Source organism: Balaenoptera ricei, chromosome 13 (assembly GCF_028023285.1).
Source record: "Balaenoptera ricei isolate mBalRic1 chromosome 13, mBalRic1.hap2, whole genome shotgun sequence".
Classification (NCBI taxonomy): Eukaryota; Metazoa; Chordata; class Mammalia; order Artiodactyla; family Balaenopteridae; genus Balaenoptera; species Balaenoptera ricei.
The window spans coordinates 101,020,710-101,035,822 of NC_082651.1; the positions used below are offsets into that span (position 1 = coordinate 101,020,710).

At 50.4% G+C, this 15,113-nt stretch overlaps 1 protein-coding gene across 4 annotated transcripts; it reads left to right on the forward strand.

The window, feature by feature from the left end:
* The first annotated feature begins 1,585 nt into the window (after positions 1–1,585).
* Positions 1,586–14,124, forward strand: ADI1 (acireductone dioxygenase 1). Of its 4 annotated transcripts, none has more exons than XM_059942291.1 (4): positions 1,586–2,083; positions 3,821–3,940; positions 9,927–10,118; positions 10,346–11,255. In XM_059942291.1, exons 1-4 carry the CDS (start codon positions 1,964–1,966, stop codon positions 10,499–10,501), a joined length of 588 nt encoding a protein of 195 aa, XP_059798274.1. In that variant the 5' UTR covers positions 1,586–1,963; the 3' UTR covers positions 10,502–11,255. The 4 variants fall into 4 exon arrangements, with proteins under 4 accessions (XP_059798274.1, XP_059798275.1, XP_059798277.1 ...); XM_059942292.1 differs by having other exon boundaries at positions 1,587–2,083; positions 9,927–10,109; XM_059942293.1 differs by lacking the exons at positions 9,927–10,118; positions 10,346–11,255 and adding exons at positions 11,262–11,441; positions 12,632–14,124 and having other exon boundaries at positions 1,626–2,083.
* The last annotated feature ends 989 nt before the right edge of the window (positions 14,125–15,113 follow it).

Below are 15,113 nucleotides of genomic sequence, written 5' to 3' on the forward strand. Positions count from 1 at the left end.
GCGGGAGATGCAGGCGGAGGCCCGGGCACGTGGAGGGCAGAGGACAAGAGGGAGAGGTGGGCAGGCGCCAGCCACACGGGCCGTGGAGCCAGGGCAGAGTTAGCAAGGAGGGTTAGAGTCGAGCAGTGACACGATCTGGTTTGTGTTTTTAAATACACGCTCTGCATAGGATGGACTGCAGCGGGGCAAAGATGGAAGCAGGCGGTCAATTTCAGTCGTCAGTTCCATGAGGCAAGAAGACAGGCAGGAGGAGCTGGGATGCAGGGATGTGAGTGGATTTGTGGTGTGTTTGGAAGGTCAGATCCACAGGATTTGCTGGTAGGTAGGACTGGATGTTGAGGGTGAGGGAGGGGAAACAGGAAAACCCCTGGGCTTTTGGATCAAGGCACTGGGTGGTCGGTGCTGCTGTTTACGGAGTCGGCAAAGGACAGAGAGAAACATGTTTGGACGCGCGGGACTCGAGAGTTCGGTTTGGCCGCGTTAGTTTTGCGGTACTTATTAGCCCTGGGACACTCCACAATGTAGTGGTCATGCCGAGAGGAGCCAGAACTGGGTGGTGGTGGGGGGGAGTTAAGGAGCGAGCTGAAGGAACAGGGAGTGGCGGCTGTGATGAACTGGCTGATAAGAACAGAGGCTGTGATTGGATCTGGGAACCTGAGGGAGTGGTGAGAAGGGTGAGGAGGGGAGAAGAGAGCAGTGAGGGGCAGAAAGAAAGTGGGCAGTGATGTCTCCCGTGGAGCCCTGAAGGATGGGCAGTAATTGTCAAGTAAGGCGCTGGAGAGGCAGGCTCTTTAAGAAGGATGTGGGCACACACGTGCCCACACGTTGCATCCTGTATTTGCAGTCAGGGTGCAACAGAACAGAATGGAAATAAAAGTGTGCCCTTCACACAGTATTTCTGGAGGTTCTAGAGTCAGCTGTATGCTTTGGGGATGTGCTGTCTGAAAGCAGTCCAGCTTAAGTCCCACACGTGTTCTAGTTACCTGATTCCCTGTTAAAGACACTGGGGTGAATGGCTGAGATAAGCTGATCTCTTTGATTGATCGATTTGAAGAGATAAACCTAGGCTGATTGAGCAGCTGGATTTTTTTCCCCCCTTGTCAGCTAAACTGATTAGAAATTCAAGGATTGGGAAGCTTGTATTTATTCTAGGACATGACATTATATAGGAAAAGGAGATGAAATGAAAAAGGAAGCAATTTAAAATTATAGGGTGGTATTGCAGACTGCTGATATTGTAAACATGGGGGGGGGATGGAGAGTACAATATCCCACCCTGAATGATGCCGGGGGTCCTCTGTGGTGACTTGATCTGGCTTCAAGCCACAACTGTGCACCATCTCAGCGGCACGCGCTTAACAAAAATCACTCTTTTTTTTGGCATTTGCTTTCTTCGCTGTAAAATACTAACTATTTAATCTCTGTATAAATTGCTTCACAAGATGGCGTCTGGATGTTCAAGGAGACTGTAGCCCTCACCCCGCGAGGCATGTGCGCAGTGCTCGAGGGCGCTGAATTTTACCCGATGCCGCGCACCGGGAACACAGTGCCGGCCAAGCAGCCCCTCCCCCGGCCGACTGAGCTCACGCAGGGCCGGGCCACACTCGGCCTCCTGCACGAGGAGCTGATTGACAGCCACGGGTGGGCGGTTGGCCCCGCTCAGGTTCGGCTCCGTGTGGTCACCGGGCCTGAGCCGAGCCGGCGGACAGCCCTCGGGGGACACCTGCCCCGCGCTCGGAGCCCATCCGCCGGCCCGCGGGAAGGAAGCCCTCGGCCCGGGGCCTTCGGAGCGCGTCCCGCCCGCTTTCTTTCCCCGCGCCGCCCTCCCTCCCTCCCTCCCGGCGGCTCCCGGGGGAGGGGTCGGGGGAGGGGCGGCCCGCGCGGGTCCCGGGCGCAGGTCCCAGGCTCAGACCGGCCCGAGCAGGTTCGGGGTCAGGCGGCGGCGCCGCCCCCGGGCCCGGCCATGGTGCAGGCCTGGTACATGGACAAGTCGGCCGACGACCCGCGGCGGCCCCACCGCGGGGAGCCCGCGCGCCCGGTCGGCCTGGAGCAGCTGCGCGGGCTCGGGGTCCTTTACTGGAAGGTACGCGGGACCGGGGGCGCGGTCGGGGTCTCCGGGGCGGGGTCGCGGGCGGGCGGGAGAGGCCTCCGTTCATAATCCCCGAGTTCCCCCGCGCCCTGGGGAACGGGGGCCGCCGCCAGGATGGGACCCCGTGCGCCCTGCGCCCCGTGCATGCCCAGCGGCGGGGCCGGGGGTCGGCGCCCAGGCCGCGGTGCGCAGTGCGCATGCTCAGTAGCGGGGTCTGGGGGGGGTGGGGGCGGGGTGTCGGCGCCCAGGGCGAGGCGGGGGGAGGGTGTGAGCGTTCGGAACGCGGCGGAGGGTCCGGTGCCGGCGGGGTCGTTGGCCGCCCGGGTTGAAGGCGGGACGGGCGGGGCGGGAGGGCTTGGGGTCCCTGCAGGGCCCGCGGCGAGGCGCCCCCCACGACCTCCTGGAAGGCGGTGTCTTCAGGGCAGTATCGTGTCTGTTCCGAGAAGAAAATAAGTTTGTTTTACTGCAAATCCCTGCCCTTCGGGTTTCGCGGTACATGTGACAGTTTAAGAGCAGGTGTGAGACAGCGGCCAACTTCTGAATGTACCCAAAGGATACAGTAAGACGCTGTAAAAGGCATCTTTGCGGTTTCCAGGAGGTCAAACCCAGTTTCTCCTGCCTTCTCGGTGTGCTCTGGGTGGTGAGGCAAAGGGCTGTCGACATTAAACTTCGTTTACTCGTCCTGTGTATTTTCGTACCTTTCTTAATAATCACCGCGCTTGGGCAGCGACAGCAGGGGGAGCCTTTTTGTCTGCTCTGTTGGTGCCGCCGCAGGGCGGTAGGAAGCGCTCGCACGCTCGGGGCTTGAAGGTGGATGGAGCCCTAGTGCACACTGTGTGGATCTGCTCATCTGGGGAGTCGTCTTTAGCAGCTAATGTATCGCTGACTAGTACTTTGAGGTGTTCTGAGTTTGCTATTCAGTAGTTGGGATGCCACGCGAATTTTATTGCAACATAAGGCAAAATACGTGAAATTCTTTGCCAGTAGTTTTAAGGAGGAGTTCATAGTAATGGTGCCTGGGGCCCACGGGGTGTGGTTCATGAAGAAGATGACATTAGAATTGGATGTTAAACAATTGATAGGATTGTGATAAGTGGAAACAGTGAAAGACCATTCCAGGCTGAGGAAGCAGTCAGGAGCAGGGGTGTGGGGCTGTGAAGCATCAGGTATTTTTGAAGAGCAGCCCATAATCGCATTTGGTTTAGAATGTAGGTGTTTTAAAAACAGGGAATAGGGACAGAGGAGTAGAAAAGGCAGTCGGGGCCAGGTGACAGAAGGCCTCTTGTCTCTGTCTAAGGAATTTGCCTTTTATTTGTAGGCTCTGACAGCTTCAGGTGTTTTGGCCCAGGGGAAGCAAAGTAACCAAAGAGATGCCATGGAGAGATCAGTCAGCCTTGCAGAGTGGATTGGTGGCAGAGGAACAGGACACGGCGGTGTGGACAGGCTGGAGGCGATGAGAGCTTCCCCTGGGCTCCTGGCGGTGGGACTGGAATCCCCCAGGCAGGACCTTTGCAGAGAAGGGAGGTGGGAATTAAACACAACCGCGTAGTTTTTAGCTGTTATGGAGGGGAAAACCATTAAAAGAAATAGGGAAAGGAGGGGGAGAAAGGTTGGTTTAGTATGGACAAAGGACTAGATGATAAATTTGGAGTGTAGTCATACTGGAGATCCAGAAAGAGAATGTTTCGCTGTATTCATGTGACCTCCTGTTTGTGTTTTAAACTCTTTTAGCTGGATGCTGACAAATATGAGAATGATCCAGAATTAGAAAAGATCCGAAAAGAGAGAAACTACTCCTGGATGGACATAATAACCATATGCAAAGACAAACTACCAAATTACGAAGAAAAGGTAAGGGAGCTCTAAATTATTTGAAAAGGGGAATCATTATACTTGCTACTAATAAACAAGCTTTTCTTTCTTTTTTAATATCTTCATTTTGGTTTTATATCAGAGTAATGCTGGCCTCATAGAATAGGCTGCGAAATATTCCCTCCTTTTCAGTTTTTTGGAAGAGTATGTGTAGAATGGGTTTAATTTTTCCTTAAATGTTTGGCAGATTTACCAGTGAAGCCATATGGGCCTGGAGCTTTCTTTGTAGGAAGGTTTTTAGCTACAAATTCAATTTCTTTACCAGATATAGGGCTATCCAGAATATCTGTGTCTTGAATAATCTTAAGTAGTTTGTGTCCTTCAAGGCATTTGTCCATTCCATCTGAGTTGTCAGATTTATTGGCATGAAGTTATTCAGACTATTCTCTTATTACCGTCAAAATATCTGTAGAATCTGTAGTGCTGTCTCCTTCATTCCTGATATTGGTAATTTGTGTCCCTTCTCTCCTTTGCCCAAGTCCCGCTAGAAGTTTATCAATTTTATTGATCTTATCAAACAGCTTTTGGTTTCATTGATTTTTCTCTGTTGTTTTTCTGTTCTCTATTTTCTTGAATTCTGCTCTTGTCTTTATTTGCCTTCTTCTACTCACCTTGGGTTTAATTTGCTCTTCTTTTTCTAATTTTTTAAAGTGGATGCTGAGGTCATTGACATGAAGCCTTCCTTCTTTTTTAATATAGGTGTTTAGTTCTGTAAATGTTCCCCTACGTGCTACTTGAGTGGCATCACACAAATTTTGTTTGGTATTTTCATTTTCATTCAATTTAGAATATCTCCTAATTAACTTCCTTTTTGATTTCTTCTTTGAACTATGTAGGTTTCTTGACATATGTTAGTTTCCAGTTATTTGGGGACTTTTCCAGAGATTTGTCTTCTATTAGTTTCTGATTTAGTTCCACTGTAGTGAGAGAGTGTATTTTGTATGACTTGAGTCCTTGTAAATATGTTGAGTCTTGTTTTGTGGGCCAGAATATAGTCCATCTTGGTGAATGCGCCATGTGAGCTTGAGAAGAATGTGTGTTCTGCTGTTGCTGGTTGAAGTATTCTGTGAATGTCAATTATTTCCGGTTGATTGATGGTGCCGTTCAGTTCAACTGTATCCTTCCTGTTGTTAGAGGCATACCTGTTCAAGACTGTTATGTCCTCTTGGAGATTCGACCCTTTTGTCATTACATAGTATACACCTTTATCCCTTATGAGTTTCTTGCACTGAAGTCTGCTTTGTCTGAAAGTAATGTAGCTCCTTGAGCTTTCTTTTGATTAGTGTTAACATGGTGTTTCTTTCTCCAGATCTTCACTTTTAACCTATTTGTGTATTTATATTTAAAGTGGATTTCCCATAGATGGCATATAGTTAGAGGGTTTTTTGTTTGTTTGTTTTTTGTTTTTTATCTATTCTGACAGTCTCTGTCTTCTAATTGATGGATTTAGACCATTCACATTAAATTGATTATTGATGTGGCTGGATTGATATATACCATATTTGTAACTTTTAATTTATTATACTTGTCCTTTATTATTTAAAAAATATACCCCTCTTTTTCTTCCTTGTCTGATTTTAATTGAGCATTTTGTGTGATTCTGTTTTCTTTCCTCTTAGCTTATCATTTAAAAAAATGTTTTAGTGGTTGCCTTAGAGTTTTATATTCTGGACATAAAACCCAGGAAACTCTGGGGCTCCCCTTAACACTGGGCTTCCCACGCCAGTCCACGCTTATCCTCCTGCAGTTCGTCAAGATGACCCCGTAGGTGTTCCTGCCAGCTCAGGCTTCAGAGGCTTCTGCTCTAGGTAAACTGATCTCAGCTGTGACTCTGGGTTCACCTCTGTCTGAGAATTCAGGGTAACGCTTTGCCCTGTGACGTCAGTCCCCTGATGGATCTGAGAACAGTCATTGATTTCAGTTTGTTAAGTTGTTTTCTTGTTGTGAGCATGGGAGTGACAACTTCCAAGCTCTTTACCTGTCGGACCAGAAACCAGAAGTCCTCTCCTTGACTTATCCACCTGCCTTCAAGAATTGTTACCACTTCATGTGTTGGAAGAACCTTAAAGTCATATGCTTCCTTTTCTCCCCTCCCTATCTTTGTGCTATTATTGTCAAACATTTTACTTTTATAAACCCCACACTCTATTGTTTTTATTTTCAAGTAGTAAATTATATTGTGAAGAGGTTTAAATCATATTTAAAAATACTCTTTAGTTACCGTATAGTTAGCATTTCTGGTGCCCCTTACTCTGTTGCATAAGTCCATGTTTCCATTTGGAAACTCAGGTCTGAGTTGGTCTTGGTTGATTGATTTATCTTCTGGTTAAAGGTTATGTTTTCTCGCTTCTTTGCATGTCTGGTAATTTTTGATTGATGCCAGACATTGTGATTTTGTTCCCTGGGTGCTGGATATTGTTGTATCAGTATAAATATTCTTGAGTTTTGTTCTAGAATGCATGTAAGCTTATTGGAAACAGTTTTATCCTTTTGGGTCTTTCCTTTAAGATTTGTTAGGTAGACCAACCTATAGCTAATTATTCCCCACTAATGAAGCACAGTTCCTTTGTGTACACCACACAAAGCCCCGTGCATAGTGAGGTTTTTCCAGTCTGACTGGTAGGACAGACACTGTTCCTGGAGCGGTGTCAGTGCCAGGAACTGTTCCTTTCAATCCTGAAGAATCGAATGGTTCTTTTCCCAGCCTCAGGTAGTTTTCTTAGGCACATGCGTGTTCTGATGCGCTCTCAGAAGAACACTGGAGGGAGATCCTGTGCGGGTCTTTGGGATTTTCTCTGTGAAGTTCTCTCCTCGGGTACTCCCGTCTTGCATACTAGCTCCTTGGTCTCCCCAGATTCTCAGCTCTGCTCTTCAGCCCAGGGTGCTCTGCCTGGGTCCCCTGCTCCCCGCACCACCGCCTGAGAACTCTCTCAAGGTGTAACTAGAGGAGGAGCGGGGTTCCCTCTCTTGTTTCCGTCTCACGGGTCACTTTCTTCCCTTTCCTGGTGTCTGGTGTTCTGCAAACCATTATTTCTTATATTGTGTTTGTTTTGATTGTTGGAGGTGGGAGGGGAAATCCAGTTTCTGCTACCCCACCTCATATGGAAGTGAAGTCAGGGTTTTTTTAAGTTGTTAGTTTTATGGTAATTCCCGGGTGCCCGTTAATAAAGAAACTCACTGATCCTTGGCAAAATGAGAAAACAGATGTGCAGAGTTTTTAATAAGTTAAACGACTGCCTTGTTTTTGAAATTGTTATCTTTGCTTTCTCAGGAATAAGGTGACTCCTTTATGAAACAATAGCGACAATAATAGTTGTTTTAGAATTTTTCTTTCTTGCAAAAGTTGGCAGCTGTGTTGGTCCCAAGACTTTTTCTTTCATCGTGCTGAGCTATGAACTGTGAAGCTACGGCCTTAGATCACTGAGCTTTAGCCTCTTAATCTTATCATTGGACACCTGGAGGGGACCGCTTCCCATGGTCATGTTGATAAAGCCAGGCCCAGAACCCAGGTCCTCCTCCTGGTCTCAGGCTCTCTCTGCTGAACCCGCCAGGAAGGCTCCCTTCCGTTAGCTTGGACGTCTTCTGTGTGTGTGTTCCTGAAAAAGAAAATAGAAGTAGGTGAACCAACACTTAACACGTTGACCGAAGAATGAAAGTGGTGCAGCGACACCGAAATTGTTTAAAATAGATGTGTTTTGTGGTTTTTATCTCCTTACTTTGTTCTATATCAAATTATTCTTGTCACTCAGAGTACAAATATTATAACACCTTACAAAACGATGGAAGTTTTCACCAAGTGCCCTGGTGAGTCATGAGATCCTCCGAGATTTAAATGGTGTTTTCTAACTTGGAATTTTAGAATTCCCGTCTTCCACAGAAGGGGCTCATATATTGTAAATGCTAGTAGTTAGACTATTTTTATCATTACCATCTTGTAGAATAGCTTCTCTCCTGAAATAAAACCCTGTTCCTAATATAGGCTTATCTCTCTTGTTCTTCTAAAACAAACTTCTTTATTATCTGATTATCTCGTGTTTGCCTTAGGTTTCCTCGTGGTTAGACTCAGGTTATGCGTTTTTGGCAGGAATTCTACAGAAGTGGTGTTGTGTCTGCCCTGGGTACCCTGTCGGGAGGCACGTGCTGTCAGAGGGTCGTGTCACCGGTGATGCTAAACTTGGTTAGGCTGGTGCCCATCACGTTTCTGTGTTGTGAAGTGACCATTTTTTCCCCGGTGTAACGAATAAGAAATTTGTGGAGAGTTACTTTTCGACTGTGAATACCGTGTTTTCTATCAAACTTTGACTCGGCGATTTTAGTAAATCCTGATGATTCCTGCCTGAAACAGCATCACTGTCAGGGTAAGAACGGTGGCCTTCCAGCCATCGTCCTCCTGTACTGAGTTGGCCTCTCTGTTCTCTGCTGTTGATTTACATCAATACGGGCTTATGGAGTCTTATTTTCCTCATGGCTCTGTAGTCCATTCCTGCCGTGATCCACTTTGATGTTCAGATTGTTCCAGACTTGGCAAGTGGGCACCCCTCTCAGTGGCCCCTGCCCTCCTGACGCGTCCCCCCATGTTTATCAGCACCTCCGTGCTTTCTGGGTCAGCGTGTTCCAGGCTTTTCCCCTGAGCCGGCCCTGGAATCGGCTGTTCTTCCGGGGACTTGGAAACCCAGACGGTGCTTGGTGCCCTCATTGCTACTCTGGGGTCAGTGCCCCAGGTCCTTCCGCCAGCTGGATGAGTACAGAGAGAGAGAGAGTGTGTGTGTGTGTGTGTGTGTCTACTTGTGTGTATTGTGTCCGTGTGCATATGTGTGTGTCCCCGTGTGTGTATGTGTACTTGTGTGTGTGTCCGTGTATGTATTGTCTCTGTGTGTATGTCCGCGTGTGTATATTTGTGTGTGTCTCTGTGTCCGTGTGCGTGTGTCCGTGTGCATATGTGTGTGTGTTTGTGTCATCTGTGTGTGTCCGTGTGTGTACGTATGTGTATGTATGTGAGTGTGTCCGTGTGTATATGTGTGTCCGTGACTGTATGTGTGTGTCCGTTTGTGTGTGTGTGCACGTGTGTCCCTGTGTGTCCGTGTATGTGTCCCTGTGTGTCCGTTTGTATGTGTGTGTGTCCATGTGTGTCCGTTTGTATGTGTGTGTCCGTGTGTGTGTGTGTGCGTGTGTCCCTGTGTGTCCGTGTGTGTATGTGTGTGTGTCCATGTGTGTCCGTTTGTATGTGTGTCTGTGTGCGCGTGTGTCCCTGTGTGTCTGTGTGTGTATGTGTCTATGTGTGTCCGTTTGTATGTGTGTGTCCCCCCGTGTGTATGTGTGTCCGTGTGTATGTGTGTGTCCCCATGTGTGTGTCCCCGTGTGTCTGTGTGTGTCTGTGTGTGTCTGTGTGCGCATGTGTCCCTGTGTGTCTGTGTGTCTATGTGTGTCTATGTGTGTCCGTTTGTATGTGTGTGTCTGTGTGTGTATGTGTGTGTCCGTGTGTGTCCGTGTGTGTGTGTGTCCCCGTGTGTGTGTCTGTGTGCGCGTGTGTCCCTGTGTGTGTGTGTGTGCCCCCGTGTGTGTGTGTCCGTGTGAGAGAAATCGTTGGTTCACGCTGATGCCTCAGAGTCCCGTCACGCTCCTCAGGACCGCTCCTCAGTCTGTAGAGAGAGACTCGGCTCTCTGTCCTCCCTCAGCAAGAACGCGGCGCCAGTCCCATCGCTCCTTCTACACACCCCGTGGTTCCGGGATGGCAGCCGCACCCACACCGTTGCGAACAGCAGGCCGATCCCTGGAGCTCCAGGCTTGTTTGTGGTCCTGTCTCAGACTGAGGATGTTGTCAAAGTAATGTGTTCAGAAGGTACTTAGATGAGTTTTCTCATCCTTCTTTGGTTATGAGTATATCGCTTGATTTCAGACTTATGGCCCCCCTCCCCGCCCCCAAGCTTGTTTTCACTTTATTTATGTCTCTGTACAACATAACTAGGTTCTGAAGCCAAAATTATACAACAAGGCAGATCCGTCTCCCCGCCGCCTCCACGCCGTCCCGCCGACCCCCCGTCGTGAGCCGCGCTCCTGGTCTCCGGTGATCGTGATGGCGCTCACGGACGCTGTGTATTCTCCCGCTCTCTGCTTGGGCCTTTGCATTGTTTCCAGTGTCTTACAGCCAGTACGGCAGGTCGTAACGTGTGCATATTGTGTGTCGCCAGGGCGTCTCTTCAGGGTGAACCCCACGAGGGGTGCGGGGTCAGCGCATGCTCAGTTGTGCTGACCCTCCAGGGGCTCTGGGCCCCGAGCAGCGGGGGCCCGTCCTCGCAGCCTCACCAGCCCACGGGGTTGACAGGGAGGTGTTCATGTGCTTTACTCTGTCAGTGGTGATTTTCCAAACATCTGTGGATTTTCCAGAAACGTGCAGACATTATTCGAGGAAAGCTTTACAACTCCTGCGCAGGAGGGGGAGAGATGGGAGATCATAACCAGGCAAGATGGGCGTTTACTGTAGAATTCCTTCAACTTTTTTGCGTATTTGAATATTTTTATTATAAAATGTTAGAGGGATAAAGATCTGAAAAACACAAAAGTACATTTGGACAAGTGGAAAGTGTTTGTTGAGATGGTGACTGCCTTCCTCAGATGCACACGTGGCTTCTGATCTGCCCATGTGATCAGTGCGACTGCCGTGTGCATTTGATCTCGTGATGGTGTGTGCGTGTGATCACGTGACGTGTGTGATCAGCATGATGGAGTGTGTGTGATCACGTGATGTGTGTGCGTGTGATCAGCATGATGGTGTGTGCGTGTGATCACATGACGTGTGATCAGCATGATGGAGTGTGTGTGATCACGTGATGTGTGTGTTCGTGTGATCAGCATGATGGTGTGTGCGTGTGATCACGTGACGTGTGTGATCAGCATGATGGTGCGTGTGATCATGTGACGTGTGTGTGCGTGTGATCAGCGTGCCTGCCGTGTGCGGTGCAGGAGCCAGGATGTCTGCGTGGGAGTCTAGGCTCTACACCCCCAGGCTGTGTGATGTTGGGCTGGCGACGTAGCCTCTCTGAGCCACACCCTCATCTGTCAAACGGGGGTGACAGAGAGCTCCTGAAGGAGTTGGTAATATAAGCTACTGAGAACGCTGCCCGGCACGTGGTAAGTGCTGTGTGCTCATTCTTTCTTTTCCTGCTCGTCCACCGGTAGGTTTCATGAAACATTCTAGCTCCCGCCCCCTCGTACGTGTGATGATATTTCTTATCTTGTGGAGCGCGTGTCTGGCACCTCAGTCCTGGTCTTCAGGGCTCACGAGAACCCCCTCCTGCTCTAGATTAAGATGTTTTATGAGGAGCATTTACACCTGGATGATGAGATTCGCTACATCCTGGACGGCAGTGGGTACTTCGACGTAAGGGATAAAGAGGACAGGTGGATCCGGATCTTCATGGAGAAGGGAGACATGATCACTCTCCCCGCCGGGATATACCACCGCTTCACGCTGGACGAGAAGGTGGGCCTGCGGTCCTCTCTGCTGGGGCCTGGTCTGTGCGCGGACGTGGACACTCAGCCCTGCCGCCTGAGGCGAGGATGCCACCTCTGAGCGAGTGGCCGGCGCCGCGGGGACCCCGCCCGCCCGGGCCGTGCACGCAGGTCAGCGGGAGGCATCCGTCCAGGGGTCCGGCTTTGTGCGGGTCTCAGGGTCGCTGCCCCCTCGTCATTTTAAGAGCATTCCAGTTGGGCCTGAACAGTCGTGCACTAGAGCCATCAAGACCGGCCACAGAAGCAGGAATAGGGCGGCTCTGAGGGTCTCTGGGTGTGATTCGGACGAATCTGAGGTTTAGCACGATTTTTGGCTAGGAAATGAACGCACTAGGTTTACAACTCAGGATTATGAGACGGTGTGTGAAGAAGAGTCGCCTTGTCACCCCTGTTCCCAGCGCCCAGTATCTCTCCCTGAAAGTAACCACTATTATGTCCTTAAAAATCTGCTTAAAAAAAAAAAAAAAAAAAAATCTGCTTAGAGCGATGTCACCCATATCAGGCGAATGTGAGTTTTCTTTCCCTTTTCCTCAGGAGGTAGCCGACTTCTATAGGTGGGGCTGCATTTTCCTTTTTTCTGCTCGCGGTGCTTTGGGATCGTTTCGTTTCAGGATGTAAAGGGCCTCGTTCCTGTTTACAGCTGCCTGGTGTCCACTGTGGGACGTACCCTGGTTTATCCCATTGACGGGTGACCCCTAAAGATGGGTACGCCAACTGTTTCCAGTTTTTTGCTGTTGTAAACGGTGCCGTAATAAGTAACCTCACACATTCGTCATTTTGTACTTATGTGAGTGTACCTGAGGGATAAATTCCTGCAAGTGAACCCTGGATGGACAGGTGCGCACGTTTCTATCGTGACGCAGGCTGCCCTCCCTTCTAATTCGTGGGAAACCGGTGCCAAAGGAAGCAGGAGGGGAGGAGGGGACTCGCCCAGGCGGGGTCAGCGCTCACGGCTGGTGTGTTTGCCGAGGGAGTGCGGGGTCAGCGCTGAGCTGGAGCTGCAGATGCTTTGGCCGCCCGAGCACGAGGCCTTCTCGCCGTGGCACCGACACTGCCTTTCAGAAGACGGAAGAAAGTGCTAAGACGCAGGGATAAAACAGCAAGGAGCGTTAACCTCCGTAGCTGGTCTAACCGTTGCTGCTGTGTTTGCTTGTTTTCTAGAACTACGTGAAGGCCATGCGGCTGTTTGTGGGAGACCCAGTGTGGACGGCGTACAACCGGCCGGCTGACCACTTCGAGGCCCGCGGGCAGTACCTAGAGTTTCTGGCACAGACGGCCTAGCGGTGCCCTGGGGCCTGGTGCACCCCGGCCCCCCTTGTGAAGGTCCCAGACCTGATAGCAGCAGAAAATCAGTCGTATTCTCTTTGCTTTTGTGTTGTAGACTTGAGGGTAGGTGAGCTTTCCTCTGCAAGATTGTTGGATCAGAATATGTTTTAATGGGAGCAGCTGTAGCACCGGTTTGTACGTGGAAGCACCTGTGGAGCTCTGGGCAAATCCGCTCATTTTCTCTGATTCAGGATCAGTGGTCAGTGGCCCTGTGTCAGCTCGTGCCTTCAGCTGTGACCCAGTGAGTTTCAGCGCCCCAAACGCAGCCACTTAGCTGCCCCATCTGGACCCGATTCTTGGACTTTAAGCAGATACCAGGCGAGGCCACGCCTGCCCTGTGCGGAGGAGTGACAGTGGATGACAGTAGTGGACAGAGAGAAGACGCTTTTCTCCCAAAACACGGGGGAGGCTGGGTAGCGGGTGCTGTGGGGACGAGCTGGCGTGTTAGGGGGCCTCGCTTGATTATGCCACGTTCTTGTTCAAGATAAAGTAGCTGCCCTAATGTTAGGCTTGTGGCTTGGAGTTACCTTATATGCTGGTACATATGGTTCCTTAAAATCATCCCATTTAGATCCTTTGTGGGATTGTATGTGTGTATAATTAATTTTTATTTTATCTGGGTTATTACTTGTTCCAGGTGAGATTTCTAGGTTAAACTCCGTACAGTAAATCTCTTTTACAATCAAGCCTTTGAATTTTAATAGAAAAACTTGTACCTTTTTTTTTTAGTTAACAATTCTGAGATACAATTATACCTAATTCGTTATAATCATAGAAAAACCCTAAATTAACCTCATATTTGAAGGGCAGTTTGCTTTAAGTATTTTTTTTTAAACTGGATTAAAAATCTTTATGTTAAAAGTGATCTGTCGGGCTTCCCTGGTGGCGCAGTGGTTGAGAATCTGCCTGCCAATGCAGGGGACCCGGGTTCAAGCCCTGGTCTGGGAAGATCCCACATGCCGCGGAGCAGCTAGGCCCGTGAGCCACAACTACTGAGCCTGCGCGCCTGGAGCCTGTGCTCCGCAACAGGAGAGGCCGCGATAGTGAGAGACCCGCGCACCGCGATGAAGAGTGGCCCCCGCCTGCCACAAGTAGAGAAAGCCCTCGCACAGAAACGAAGACCCAACACAGCCAAAAATAAATAAATAAATATTAAAAAAAAAAAAAAAAAACAACTGATCTGTCGGGACTTCCCTGGTGGTCCAGTGGTTAAGACTCTGCGCTCCCGATGCAGGGGACACGGGATCGATCCCTGGTCTAAGATCAAACTGGGAACTAAGATCCCACATGCCGCGCAGCGCGGCCAAATTAAAAAAAAAGAAAAGCGATCTGTCATCACTTCCACATTGTTCTTGGGGGCGTGTGTCCACGGCACAGAGGAAATTCTGAATTTTAGGGTTAACGCGGCAGCACGATGATACCACCACCAGCCCCCCAGGGCCCCGCGTGCTGCACCTCCCCATCCTCCCCGTGACGGGGCTCCGGGGACGCCTCGAGCAAGGGCGGCGCCTTCCGCAGGCCTGGCTCGGCGCTGGAGAGCACGGTCCTTCGTGCGTCAGTCAGGCCGCTACGTCGGGGTCTCCCGGGAGCTCGCGGCTGTGGGCTGAGCTGGCCGTCTGGAGCCAGGTGCGCCCGCTTGCTGAGTAAGACACGTCTCCACGTGCTGTTTTACAAACGTGTCCTCTCTCGAAAGGCATGCAGCACTTCCTGGAGGGCGGCGTACGGCTGGGATGTGACGAGCCAGAACGCGAATTATTGCCCTCGGGCGTAGCTTCGCACTGGTTCACGCGTCGGCACCTTCCCCTCGTTCCTACTGAGGGTGTCTGCCGTGCACCCCGGCCGTGCGAGGAGACAGCCCGGTTTGGGCCCGTGCGTGGCTTCCCTCCAGAGGCCGGCGTGGCCAAGCCTTGTCCTGTCGTGATCCAGATGAAACATGAAGCAAGCTGACGTTTCAGCCGCTCGGGACTCTCCCTGCTTGAAAGCCAGCCTCCAAGGCCCCTGCCTTCCACGGTGTTCCGCTCTGCGTGCTTCGTCCGCGGCTCCTGAGTGGGCGCGGCCACGTCGTCTCTGACGTTTATCCGGAAGGAAGGGTGGTGGGCGAGCAGGGCAGCCCCCGGCCTCTGTTGGAGAGAGCCTCCCGGCCAGGTGCTCCACTGATTGTCGCTAATTAGAAGCAGGTAGAGCTTTGCGGGTATTTAGCTGTTTCTGCCCTTCAGATAAGCGTTCTCATCTCCTCGTTCTGTTCACACCCACAGAGAAGTTGTAAGTATATGACAGCGAATTTCCCTATATTTACTTTCATCTGTGTTCACTCACG

Excerpts from the sequence above, each read along its gene's own strand:
- ADI1 (XM_059942291.1), top strand. The coding sequence starts at position 1,964 with ATGGTGCAGGCCTGGTACATGGACAAGTCGGCCGACGACCCGCGGCGG. Across the intron at positions 2,084-3,820 it reads TCGGGGTCCTTTACTGGAAG|CTGGATGCTGACAAATATGA; the intron begins GTACGCGGGACC and ends AAACTCTTTTAG. Across the intron at positions 10,119-10,345 it reads TCTTACAGCCAGTACGGCAG|AAACGTGCAGACATTATTCG; the intron begins GTCGTAACGTGT and ends TGGATTTTCCAG.